Source organism: Cricetulus griseus, chromosome 2, assembly GCF_003668045.3.
Source record: "Cricetulus griseus strain 17A/GY chromosome 2, alternate assembly CriGri-PICRH-1.0, whole genome shotgun sequence".
NCBI lineage: Eukaryota > Metazoa > Chordata > Mammalia > Rodentia > Cricetidae > Cricetulus > Cricetulus griseus.
The window spans coordinates 205391837-205405872 of NC_048595.1; the positions used below are offsets into that span (position 1 = coordinate 205391837).

Below are 14036 nucleotides of genomic sequence, written 5' to 3' on the forward strand. Positions count from 1 at the left end.
AAATCCTGATCTTTATATACTAGACATCAGTAGTATTCTTGCCCACTGCCCTGTTACAATAAATCTTTCCGCCAAAAGCCGCCTGAGCCCCACCGCCACGTGGGCGCTCTATGCCAGCCGTCCACCTGAGTTAGGGCCTCAATTAATGCACAGAGAGACTTGTATTAGGTACAATGCTGCTTGGCCAATGACTAGGATTCTCATCTGTTAGCTCAGTCTCAATTATCATAAATCTGTGTATTTTATAAGACTTATCTTATAGAGGATGCCTTTCGCTGGCACCCTCTCTTGCTGGTGGCTCACATGGCACCGCTGGAAGATGAAGGGAAAAAGGGGAACTCTTCTGTTTCCTTTGCTTAAATATGAGTCTCCTTGCTCTGTCACTTCCTGCCTGGATCACCACTTCTCTACTACATTTCCCAGAATCCTCTTTGACTCCTAGTCCCGTCTAACTTGTTGTCTCATTGGCCAAACAGAACTTTATTTAACAATCAATAAGATAAACATACACAGAAGTACTTTCCCCATCAGAGGGTAATTTCTATATCATCCTCAGGCCTCCACATATATGTCCACACAAGCACAAGTGCCTACACACATGCAAAACCACATGCACACATACACATGAAAACAGAAAACAAGAAATAAAAAGGTGGTAATAGATTGTGTCCCTTCATATAGCTCATCATTCAAAAGTGTGGGGAGTTTTTGTTTTGCTTTAGCTTTTGCCTGGGGGTTTTGTTTGTGATGCTTAGGACTGAACCTAAGGCCTTATACACTACCACTGAGCTACATTGTCAGCCCAGAGATGTGGGATGTTAATAGTAAATCTCATGACTCAAACCTGCATGTCCATCTTACAGTCTTGCAAAGGCTTCCAGGCGTGTATTATATAGATTCCTTCCTCCCTAATATTTTATTATCCACTTTTGTTTCTAAATCAACCCCTTGGCTCCTAAACACTTTGCAGAATGTAGAAGAAGAGTTATTTAATGCCTCTAATTTGCTTTTTCCCTCTAGGAAGGAGTTCCTGAGGCAGAGACGAGCAGCTGTGACTATCCAGGCTGCATGGAAAGGCCACTGCCAAAGAAAGAATTTTGAGCTGGTGAGAGAGAGCTTGGGAAGATGGGCCTTTGGGGGCAGCAGATGACTGACCCATGAAAGACCCGTCATTCACGATTGTTTCCCTGAATTAGAGCTCCCAGGCAGGAAGTGTTCCATTGCGAACTGACATAGAATACAGATTTTTAAACCACCAGACACCAGCCCTCCACCTATTTTTTCCCCCACATGATCTTTAAGCCTGCATTTGCGGCAGGGGGGGGCTCAGAATTTTGGGCACCCCCAGAGCTGGACTGTGTTACTGGCTTCTCTTCCCCCAGTGTGGAGTCAGTAGACTAACCAGCAGGGTGGACCTCACAATGCAAGTGCTCCTTCCTCCTTTTGCTTCCCATGACAGGCCCCAGAAGGTGATTCTGCTCTCTGTGTATCAGAGTGGCCGTCACTTCGTTCTCTTGGGTCTCACCTGACCCCTTGTTCTTGTTGTGACTAGACTGTAACTGCAGCATAAGAGGGTCACATCGGCAACTGGCCCTGACTTTCCTCACTCTGTCTAAAATAGCACTCGGTGGTAGCTGACAAGAACGGAGGAGCCCCTTGGGTACTTATACTGAGTATAGTAGTAAATTACCAATACGGAGTCAGGTAGAAATATAAGGGTATTTAATAGGGAAAAGCCTTACTTACAGAGCGAACCAGCCAGCCGGTGGTAGTCTGTACAGCAAGAAGCAAAGAGAGACCGAAACCGAAAACGCAGTCCCCCTACTCACTCTGACCATGCCCTCACAAGCCCTCAGGTACTCTTGTAGCCAGCCCCTAAGAAGGCGTGGCTACAGCTTTCCCTACAACTGAGAGCATTGTTTTATTTAATATTAATCACGCTGTAAGTAAAGGAACTGAAGCACAGAGGCTTAACTAGATTTGCTCAGAAGTGGTTACAGCTGGCATCTATGAGTCCATGTGACTTTCAAACCCTTAGGCTGGGCCACTGAATTTGTCTTTGATCAGCCAACAGGCTCATCCTGGAGACCCAGGGACCTCTGTGGCCTGGTATAGATTGGGTGTTCATCCATTTCTTACTCTCCCATTTTAAAGACACCCACCCCACCAGAGTGGGCTCCACACAGGAGCTCACTGCCCAGCAATGTGGCAAACTCGACTGGCTTCTGTAAAGCCCATGCCAGTCTGCTCTTATTCTGCATTAGATATTTTCCTTGTGGCAGCAACAAAATGCCTGATAAAAGTAACTTACAGAAGGAAGGACTCATTGTTTGTCATGGTAAGGAAATCATGGCAGCAGAAATATGAACCTGCTAATTGCATTGCTTCCAGTCAGGAAGCAGAGAGCAATGAGTTCCTATGCTCAGGTGGCTTCTCCTTTTTATACAATGCAGAAACCCAACTCATGAGATGGTGCTATCCATGTTTAAGGTAGATCTACTTACCTCAATTAGCCTTACCTTGGAAACTCTTCACAGACAAGCCCAGAGATCTGCCTCCCAGATGATTCTAGATCCTGCCAAGTTCAATATACACTTTACACCAGGGACTTATTTAGCACTTATTTGACTGATAGGCTCTGCTTCATCTTACAAGTAATTAATAGGTCCCTGCACATTAGCATGCATGGATACTTGCAATACCAGCACTGCACCAAAAAACAGGTGACTAAATTATATTGAGGATCTCTGCTCTCTCAGGAAAGTGGGGTCTCCCAGGGAGAGCCACTCTCTGCTGTCTCAGGAAAGTGTCTTGCAGTAAGTCTAACTACCTTCTCCCACAGATCCTAGTGGGCTTTAAGCGTCTGCAGGCCATTGCCCGGAGCCACCAGCTGATGAGACAGTTCCAGACCATGAGACAGAAGATAGTGCAGCTGCAGGCCCGTTGCAGGGGCTACCTGGTGCGACAGCAAGTCCAGGCCAAGAAGAGGGCGGTGGTGATCATTCAGGCACATGCCAGAGGCATGGCTGCCCGGAGGAGCTTCCAGCAACAGAAAACCATTGTAGGTGGCCACTTGGTGTGAAAGGGAGGTAGGGCTAGCTGGGCCAATAGGGAAATTGATGAGCAGCAATTAGGAGTACTTACAAGATGTATTTTAGAATATCTAACGTTCTCAGACAAAGATGATCATCCCCTTAAAGGGGCAGGGAATCTGGGCCAGATGTGCTGAGAAGCGCTGTCCCATGAAGAAGAGCAAACTGATCAGGAGGCAGGAAAGCACCAAGATTCATCTAACATGTAGGAGACTGAGAGAATTGGGACCACTAGATCAGCATCAAGATACCCCTGTATTCAGGGCTAGGGAGAGAGCTCTGTTGGGACAGTCCTTGTCTCACTAACTTGATGACATGAATTGGATCCCCCAGAACCCACATGAAAAGTCAGACATGGTGGTATGTATCTATAATCCCAATCCTGGGCATATGGAGACAGGCAGATCCCTGGAGGTCACTGACTAGCCAGCCTAGCCTACTGGGGGAGCTGTCAATGAGAAAACCTGTCTCAAAAACAAAACAAAAAGCTTACAATGCAGACAGCTCCTGAGGAACAACTCAATGGTTGTCCTCTGGCCTCTACACACATACACACAAACATGAACACCACACACACACACACACACACACACACACACAGAGAGAGAGAGAGAGAGAGAGAGAGAGAGAGAGAGAGAGAGAGAGATTTTAAAATCTCACTTTTGCAAGGTCTTATCACTTCCATGATGTATCTGAGAGCCAATCTCATCAACCTCGTTCTTTATTTCCTGATTCATTTGGAAAATATGATGAGGCACAGGGATGGGATAACATTGGCTTTGTCACAAACACATGTGGGTTCGACTGCACAAACTACTAAGACAACAAGCAGACCATGTGAGGGGACAGATCCTCAGGTCATCAGTGACTGCAAAGCACTTGATCCTGCTCATTAGTATAGGACCCAAGGTCTCCCCTGTGGTACTTTGATAGAATGAAGGGACTGAGGGGGCCTGGGTCCATGAAGTTTGTGGAATGCCTCAGTCGTTAAGCCAGTGACCACAACTCTGCTCCCTGATTAATACTGAGAAAGGAAGAGCCCTGGTGAATGGTCCCCACTCATTCTAGATGTTAAATTTTATTATTGGGCAGAGTATACGGCTCTGTTGATAAAGTGTCTGATGTAAGGACCTGAGTTTGAACCCCCAACGTGCATGAAAAAATCCAGCCACAGTGACTAACATTCACCTGCAACTCCAGCACTGCAGAGGCAGAGACAGGGCCCTCCCTGGACTAGATAGCCAGCCAGTCTCACCAAGTTAAATGGAGAACAATTGAAGAAGACACTTCTTCAGTGTTCCCCATACTCATGAACACACATATGCACATATACAAAATTATTCTTTTAGGGGGAAACATCTTGATTCAGGCCAATGATGGCAAGATGAGGGTCACTAGGCTTCTAGAGTGCTTTGCCCTATGGGGGTAGGCAGAGTTGTACCCTGGAGGCCAGCCCTGCTTGAAAGTGACCTATCTCTATGGTGTATGTATGTACAGGGACCTCAGGTTATTCTGGCTAATGAGCCAAAGGATCAAGGTGCTGTCCCTGACAGGAAGCGTAAGTCCATCTATGACACTGTCACTGACACAGAGATGGTGGAGAAAGTGTTTGGCTTCCTCCCAGCCATGATTGGAGGTCAGGAGGGCCCATCCCCAACACGCTTTGAGGTAAGAAAGCAGGGATGGGGGGGACCCTTCTTGGGATAACTGGGACTTGTGGTGAGCATTCCATTGAGTGAAAGGTTGGCCCATATCCTCTCTGTTTTGCCCTCCCAGGACCTGGAAGTAAAGACCCAGAAACTGCCCGAGATTGACCTGGATACGGTACCCATGATGGAGATGCCAGAGGATTTGGACGGTCTGGCTGAGTATACCTTCCCCAAGTTTGCTGCAACTTACTTCCAGAAATCAGCCAGCCACACCCACATCCAGAAGCTCCTCCGATACCCACTGCTCCACCATGAAAATAACACTGACCACATGGTACCAGCTGCTCACTGGTTCTATGAAGCCCAGACACACTTCCTGGCCCCAGGCCCAAAGTCTGAGCTATGGTTTAGGGGAAATAAGCAAAGAGTCCAGGTCACCATGGGTTCCAGTGCTGGAATCACCCACCCTTTCTGTTCATTCTCCAGGCAGCTCTAGCTGTATGGCCCATCATCCTGAGGTTCATGGGTGACCTCCCAGAGCCAGTGCTTCATGCCAGGAACAGCTCAGTGATGCAGCAGAACCATGACAGACTGGGAAAGGACAGTGGCACTCAGGGTCCACAGCACAACGGATATGCACAGGTATGTGGTGAAGGCAGCAGACAGGTGTCCACCAGAGAAGGACATAGGAAGCTGGGCAGAAGCATCGTCCACTGAGCCCAGTGTCTGAGACTTAAACTGCATCTGGAAAGTCACTAGTCAAGAACGGTACCAGGACTGTGGAGATTTCACAATCATGAATGGAGAGGGTCTCCTGAACTCCAGATATTGGCTTGACTCCAACCAAATTCAAAATAGCATTTAAAAACATTTTGAGGCTGGAGATCTGGCTCAGTTGGTAGAGTGTTTGCCTAGCATGAACAAAACCCTGAACTTGCTCCCTAAATGAGATGGGACATACTTGTTATTCCAGCACCCAAGTCCCAGAGGCAGGAGGAGCAGGATGCAAAGGTCATCCTTAGCTATATAGCAAGTTGGAGGCCAGAGAAAGATGAGGAGAAGGAAAATAAATAGGGCTGGGGAGATGACTCAGTGGGTAAGAGCATTTGCCATGAAAACCAATGCCAACTCCCCTGAAACCAAGCTAGGCACCGTAGCTTGATCATCTAAACCTCGCACTTATCTGAGGAAATGGGAAACAGTCAGAAGACCCCTGAAGCCTGAAGCCAGCCTAGTATGTACAGTAGTGATGAGGCCCTGTCTTAAAGAAGATAGGAGATGAGGACTGATGCCTGAGACTGTCCTGACCTCCACACATGTACTGGCCATGCACAGGTATGCCAGTCCTATAAAGTATCCATTATTATGTTTATCAATCACAGTGAACTTGTATGCAGGAGCTGGCTTTAAACCCACTCTGCTAAATTCAGAGAGCAAGCTCCTTTCTTATTCCTTCCTGTGCCTGGGATTGAACTCCAGCCCTGGTGCACGTTAGACATGCTGAGCTGCACCCCCAGTCCAAAGAGCAAGTTCTTGATCCATGATCTACCACGTCCTCTGATGAAACTCGGGGGATGGTAACATGCTGTTTCATGAGTGTGACAACCTGAGTTCAAGACACCTAGGACTCTCATGAGAAGCTGGTTATGACTGGGACTAGAGAGAGAGCTGAGCTGTTAAGAGCACATACTTCCAGAGCACACAAGTTCTAGATTCCCAGCACCCATATCAAGCAGCCCACAAATACCTGAAACTCCAGCTCCAGGTATCTAACACCTCTGTCCTCTATGGGTTTCTTCATTCATCTGTACATATTCACCCACAGACACACATGATTAAAAAGAATTAAAATAAAAGCTTTTGTTTAAGCTGTGTATGGCAACACGTGCCTGTAATCCTAACACTGGCAGGGTTATGAGCAGAGGACAAGAGAATTACTACATCTTACTGGCCAGCTATCCCAGCCAAGTCAGCGAGCTCTAGGATAGGGGAAAGACTGTCTCAAAAAGGAAAGTGGAAGGGCCTAGAGGGATGGCTCAGCAGTTAAGAGCACTTGTTGCTCTTCCAGAGTTTGGTTCCCAGCACCCACTACCTATAACCACTTCTATTTCCAGCTCCATGGAATTCAGGACCTTCTTCTGGCCTCTTTGCGCACATGCATATACGATTTTTTTTAATAATGTGGAGAGGAGATTGAAAAAGACATTGACCTCTGGCCTCCATATATACTCACATACATATCCATGTATACCTGTGCCCTCATCCACCAGCCCCATGAACACACGTGTATGTCTATACACGTATTTACATACACACAGCTTTAAAATAATTCACAAGACCTTTTGATCGAGGCCTCCTCAAGGCCCAGTTTCATGCAGTGAGCTAATATAAATCCAAAGGAATTACTTAAGCAGCAGTGACAGCAGGCAGGGGCCCTCTGGAGCAGTCCAGGAGTGCTCTGTACGCCAGGTCACCGACTCAGCATGGGTACCTATGAGGTACCATGTTCCGACTAGCCACAGAGGAGTCTAAATGCCTCTGCAGCCCTGGTTGCATGGACAATCCAGCGCCACTGAAGCTTCCCGATCTCTGGAGGCATGAGCCCCACCAGAGTGTGTTAGGTAGTGACTGCTATGTAACAGGTCACCTCGAAAACAGGACAGACTGGTTCTTTCTGAGAGTCGGGGGTGGCTTGACGATTGGTTCTGATTCAGAGTCTCTCTGGAAGATACTGCCAAACTGTCAACTTTCACTGGAGTAATCTAGAGGCTTGACGTGGGTCTACTCCCCAGATCATGGATGGTGCATCAGTTCCAGCTATATGGTGCCTTTCCTGAGCGATCTGAGAATCCTCACATGATTTTTCTTGACACTGAGTGATCCAAGAAGGAAGATGTAGTATCTAGTCTGGGAAGTCACACACTTTGTGAGGCAGGGGCATAGCCAGAACAGAAATGTCAGGAGTTCACATTGGAGACAGATGACCTTCCCAGGCAGGACTCCAGAAGGCAGTCTAGCTGGCCACTCTGTCCTCTAGAGGGTGGACATAGAGACATTGGCCTGGCTTTCCATGGCCAGATCTCAGTTTTCTTTCATGCACACGTTTGTTACATAGGCCAAGCAAGCCCTGCTCATACTCCAAGCCAATGTTTCACACTTAGTTCCTGTATCCAAAACCAGCTTTACCCAGGCAGAGCTGGTATCTGGTGCTGAGTTGACCTCAACCCAGGCTGAAACTCATACCAAGCTCTAATTTGGGCAGCAAATTCTCACAGTGATGCCATCATGGCAAGGTGGATCCTCTGTCCCCACCTGTGCTACTGGCTTTGTAATTGAGCCAGAAAGTTGCTGAGCATCAAAGACAAATGATCCAGCCCTGATGGCTACAGGGTCAACCACATGAGCACTAGCATTCCCTTGGTCCCCTGTCTGCTTCCACAGAAAATAAGCAGCTGGGACAAGGGACCAGTGGCATCTCTTCATAGAGCTGAAGTGGTCCTCATGGATCACTGGCCAGATGCGCCCAACTAGGTTTGTGTCCTGGCTCAGTATCGGATTGGTGCAAGGTTACAGGCCATTCCTTCCATTCCCATGCATGTTTCCTCCTTGGTAAATAGGGATGGTCACAGCTGTGCTAACAGCTGTCTGTGAACTTCTAGGTGGCCAGAAAGCTGAACATTGGTGAAGAGGCATTCAAGCCTGATGTCCCTGTCTCAGAAAGACCCATGTCTAACCTGGAGAAGGTGCACTTCATTGTGGGCTATGCCATCACGCGTCCTGGACTCAGGTCAGTGTCTATTCTGGCTTCTGTTCAGTGTTTCAGGCCACTTCACTGGCACTTAGCCTTATCATCTGCCTTGAGGGACCGGCTCTTCTACTCTCTGGCTGGGCCTCTAGGCTAGGTCTCAGCACAGCAGATGTTAGAGCTACCCAGGGCTCTCTGTTAAGAAAGCCATGAGAGGCTGCGGAGATGGTTCAGTTTGGTAAAGTCACCACAGTTGGCCACACCTGCATGCCAACCTGAGTTTGATCCCCCAGAGCCCATGGAGAGAGAGAGAGAGAGAGAGAGAGAGAGAGAGAGAGAGAGAGAGAGAGAGAAGCCAGGGAAAGCAGTGTGAGCTTGTAATTACTGTGCTGGGGAGATGAAGACAGGTGGGTCTCTGGGACTTGCTGGCCAAATAGTCCAGCCAAATCAGTGAATCCTGAGAGGCCCTGTCTCAAAACACAAATAAGTAATGTGGAGAGCCACCAAGGAAAAAGTCAAGCTCACACACATAGATGCACAACTTCCTGTGCGTGAGAGGGGAGTGGGCACAGTTCTTGGGGGGTTTTGTTTGCTTGTTTTGTTGTTGTTGTGCTGGAGAGAGGTTTAGTATAGAGTTTATTAATTTTTTATTGAAGATTTTTTTAACAAGGTTGAATTTTAGTATGATTCCTCCTATAAACCTTGGTGTCCATAACTAGTATGCCTGTAGAATATAGCAACTATTGGTTAAAGTTATTTTTCCCAAACATAATTATTTTTATTAATTATGGTCAAACACAGTTTTAAGATAGGTTCATCATGGACCAGAGGATAGTTCACTTTATTTTATTGTTTTGTTTTATTTTCTGAGGCAGTGTCCACTATGTAGCCTATGCTGGCCTGGCCATGATTTTCCTGCCTCAGCCTCCCAGGTGTTGGGATTGTTCTGGCTCTGGGTATGCATACTAGAACAGTCTAAAGGATCCTGTAAATGAGAAAGTTCATCATTATATTATATATGTTAAAATATATGTGTTTAAGCTGGGCTACCACCTAAAATCCCAGCACTTGAGAGGCAGAGGCAGGTGGATCCCTGTGAGTTCAAGGTCAGCCTGATCTACAAGAGCTGGTTCCAGGGCATCTAGGGCTACACAGAGAAACCCTGTCTCAAAAAGCAAAACAAAACAAATAAACAAACTATATGTGTGTGTTTATTATATACATATATGTATATAATATATATGCTGAGTGTGCAATTTGCTTTATAAGAATTAGGGGTCTGGGTTACCTCACTCAGGATGGTTTTTTTTTCTATTTCCATCCATTTACCTTCGAATTTCATGATAATTCTTCTTAACAACTGAGTGATACTGAATTTAATTGTACCGCATTTTCTTTATCTATTCTTCTTTGACAAAGATCTAGGTTGTTTCTGATTTCTGGCTTTTATGAAAAAGAGCAGCAATGAGCATGATTGAAAGTGTCTCTGTAGTAGGATGAAGCATCCTTTGGGTAGATGCCCAAGAGCAATACAGTTGAATCTTGAATTAGATCCGTTCCAAGCTTTCTGAGGAACTGCCACACTGATGTCCATAGTGACTGTACAAGTTTGCACTCCCACCACCAAGGGATGAGTGTTCCCTTTACTCCACATCCTCACCTGCATGAGCTGTCACTTGTGTTATTGATCTTAGCCATTCTGACTGGTGTGAGAGGAATCTCAAAGTAGTTTTGATCTGCCTTTCTGATAACTACGGATGTTGACCATTTTTAAAGTTATTCTAGTCATTTGTATTTCCTCTTATGAGAATTCTCCATTTAAATCTCTATTTCATTTTTAATTGGGTTGTTTTTTTCTTGATGTTCATTTGTTTAGTTTTTTTTATACATTTTAGATACAAACCCACTATCAGACGTATAAATGGTAAAAAGTCAAGAAAAGAAACGGAAGAAAGTACACAAACTCATGAAAGTTAAACAACTCATTACTAAATGAAAATTGAGTCAAGACAAAAATTGAAGAAGGGAATTAAAACTTTTCTAGAATTAAATTAAAATGAATATATATAACATACCTATACTTATGGGACATAATGAAGAGGCAATCTCATAGTATTAAGTGCCTATATTTTAAAAATTGCAGGGTTTCCATCCTAGGTGTTTCTTTTAAAAGATTTATTTATTATGTATACTGTGTTCTGCCCAGAAAAGGGCACCAGATCTCATTATAGATGGTTGTGAGCCACCATGTGGTTTCTGGGAATTGAACTCAGGTCCTTTGGAAGAGCAGACAGTGCTCTTAACCTCTGAACCATCTCTCTAGTCCTATCCTAGGTATGTCTTAATCTAATAAGTGACAAGCAAAAGTTGACAGCATATACCCTCTTTTTCTCACTGCTGGAGGAGGTGGCCATCTCCAGGGTATGGGACAGTGCCTTAAGGCAGAGGAGAAGAAAAATAATTGGAAGTAACTGTGAGGTTGGGGGAAGGAGCAGGTTGGCTTATACATGAACCAGGAAGAGAGGACCAAGGACAGCAGCAAGGGCAAGGAGGCCATGGCAGATGGGGGGGGGAGCAAAGATTCAAGGGAGGGGCTTCTTTGTAGGTTTTGGCAAAGAGTACTAGGGGTAGCAAAGACCCAAGGGAGGGGTTTCTTGGAAGGAGGACTGAAGGCAAGGCCTTGAACTAGGAACGGGAAGTTTAAAGGGGCATCTGGAAGACATCAGGTGATGGGCTATGCTAAGACTAGGTCAGGTGAGATCCTCTACTACCGTGTGCCTCCTGTCTCAGAGCCTATGGTACCCCATCATGTTCCTGTCTCAGAGCCTCTGGTCTGTGTCTTTCAGAGATGAAGTCTACTGCCAGATCTGCAAGCAGCTCTCTGAGAACAACAAGACAAGCAGCCTGGCCCGGGGCTGGATTCTACTCAGCCTCTGTCTGGGCTGCTTCCCACCCTCTGAGAGGTTCATGAAGGTGATAAGAGCTGCATATGGGTGGCACTGGACTGGGGACGGAGGCAGTTCACAGCAGGGACAAGCCCTAAGTCCTGAAACTTGGACCAAGTCCAGAAGTTACAGCTAATGAGCAGCAATACTACATTATTCTAGGCCTTTGTTTTCACATCTGAGAGGGTGCTTTACTTGACTTCTTCAAGCGCCTATCCAGCAGTGCAGGGTCACTGCCTCTGGTCCTGGGCACAGAAACACTCTTCAAGACTAAATTGGAGACAGACTGGGGATATAACTCAATTGGTAGCATGCTTGCCTAGCATGCATAAAGCTCTGGACCAGATCCCCAGCACCACATAAAAATGGAAATGGTGATACATGCCTGTACCAGTCCTTAGGAAGTAGAAGCAGGAGGAGAAGAGCTAACTGTCTCACAAGATGTCGAACACACTGATGAATGGTTAGGGTCTGTCTTAGTGTGACTAGAACCCAGGGCTTCATCTTTGCTAGGCAAGCACTGTCATCTGAGCTATACCTACAGCAATGACGAGCTTTAAATTGACTTGGGCAGAAAATAGAAAGAGCCTCCATTCTGAGTGTCTTCCTCTTCCCACCATTTTCTCACCGCCAGTATCTGCTGAATTTCCTTGGTCAAGGACCAGGCAGCTACGGGCCTTTCTGTGCTGAACGCCTACAACGCACCTTCACCAATGGGGTGCGTTCAGAACCTCCCACCTGGCTGGAGCTGCAGGTAGGTGCTGGCAGGGATGGGAGATGTGCAGTATAGGGTAGGACGTCCTGTCCAGGCCTTTGTCCGTGGCTCCTTCCACCCCACCTCTCTGTAGCATCTTCTTTTTTAAAAAAATCATTTATTTGTGTGTGTGTGTGTGTGTGTGTGTGTGTGTGTGTGTGTGTACATGTATATGTAAGTGTATACACACCTGCATACAGAGGTCAGAGAACAACTTGCTGGAGTTGGTTCTCTCCTATTGTGTGGGTACCAGGTTAAATTCAGGTCACCAGTGTTTCAAAAAAGTGCCTTTACTTGCTGAGCCATCTCATCTGCCCCTCTGTTGCAAGGCTTAACTTTCAAGGCCACCCTCCCCACCTCTCAATCCACAATCCTGTTTTGTTCCTGTCTCCTGCCTTCCTGGATGGACAGATAATAGCTGCTGTGCTCCATATAGAGAGCACAAACAGATTGCTTCCAGCTTCCAGAAGTCTGTTGCCTTTGTAGCTCTGCTATTTGTTGGGAGCTGGCACCACCTCTCTCTGCTTTGTCTCAGAGACCTTCAAGTTCTCAAGTCCTCAGAAAGGGTCACTGCAGACAACCAGGACAGAGGGAGTGCTCTGGCTTACGCCTGTGCCCTGTGCTACCACATACGGAGACAGTAGGCCTCTTCTGGCCACATTTCTTTCATGTCTCCTCAATTCCAAAATCCACAGAGCTTCCTACGCATATGCCCTGAACTGTTGGTGAAGGTGAAGCCACTCACATTCACACAGTGGCGTGTCTAGGACCCAATGTCTCAAACTATTGTCTGAGTCAACCTCAGATCCTTGGGTTTTCATCTGTGTGTGGCCAATTATGGCCTGCAGGCTGCACCCTGGGATACACAGCCTGTCTCTCAAAAGTCCAAGACTCACCTGCTATGTGTGGGCAATGCAGACCATTGGACATCGTGCCAAGTCTCAGCCAGACCCTGGATATGCTGAGGGGCTCACCCTCAGGACTCCACAGGGCCAAGCACACTTAGGGATGGGGAATCTCTAAAGTCTAGCAGTTCTGGGATCCAGGGCTACAAGGCACCATCTCTCTGTCCCCAGGCTGTCAAGTCCAAGAAGCATATCCCGATCCAGGTTGTCCTGGCAACTGGAGGGAGCCTGACTGTCTCTGTGGATTCTGCCTCCACATCACGAGAAATCTGCCAGCACATTGCTCAGAAACAGGGCCTCAGGGACCATCTGGGCTTCTCCCTCCAGATCGCTGTATATGACAAGGTATCAACTTACACATGCCTCCCGTACACACCTGAGCCAGAGCACCCTGAAGCTAGAGTCTATACCTTAACAACTTGCCCTAGCTGCATCCTCAGCCACCATACACACCCTCATGGGCATGCACATACATACACATGTGCACAGACATTCTATGTACACATGCACATGCATGCACACATCAGAAATGCCTCATAAAAGATGTCCAGCCCTCTTGCCTGCATATTCACAGGTTAGCAGCTGCATCTTTACCCTGACAGGGCCAGTTCACCCCCCGAAATCAAGAACACTCACACTTGCCTGTGAGAGTCTAACTCTACCTCCTTTGAGAGGATTTTGGGAAGTGATGGACAGACCATGATCCTTACACCTTTTGAGGGATGGGGAGACAGTTCAGCTGGAATCATGGACAGTAAACATGAGGACCTGAGCATGGTGGCATTTGCTACAGTCCTTCAAGAACGGTGACCAGAGGATCTGGGAGCTCATTGGCCAGCCAGTCTAACCAAATTAGTCAGCTCTACATTCCATGAGAGATGCTATCTCAAGAGCTAAGATGCAGAGCAATTAAGGAAGACTTGCTACTCACCCATGCCCTCCACAA

General features: G+C 46.8%; 1 protein-coding gene across 1 annotated transcript in view; it reads left to right on the forward strand.

Annotated features, from left to right (window-relative positions):
* The window catches only part of Myo7b (myosin VIIB), a 67183-nt gene that overhangs the window by 40146 nt on the left and 13001 nt on the right, over window positions 1-14036 (forward strand). Inside the window, exons 19-27 of the mRNA XM_035439059.1 lie at window positions 1021-1105; window positions 2843-3061; window positions 4590-4760; window positions 4869-5075; window positions 5228-5383; window positions 8401-8528; window positions 11333-11459; window positions 12066-12185; window positions 13262-13435. Coding sequence (XP_035294950.1) covers window positions 1021-1105; window positions 2843-3061; window positions 4590-4760; window positions 4869-5075; window positions 5228-5383; window positions 8401-8528; window positions 11333-11459; window positions 12066-12185; window positions 13262-13435 — 1387 coding nt within the window. The remainder of the gene's footprint in view (window positions 1-1020; window positions 1106-2842; window positions 3062-4589; window positions 4761-4868; window positions 5076-5227; window positions 5384-8400; window positions 8529-11332; window positions 11460-12065; window positions 12186-13261; window positions 13436-14036) is intronic.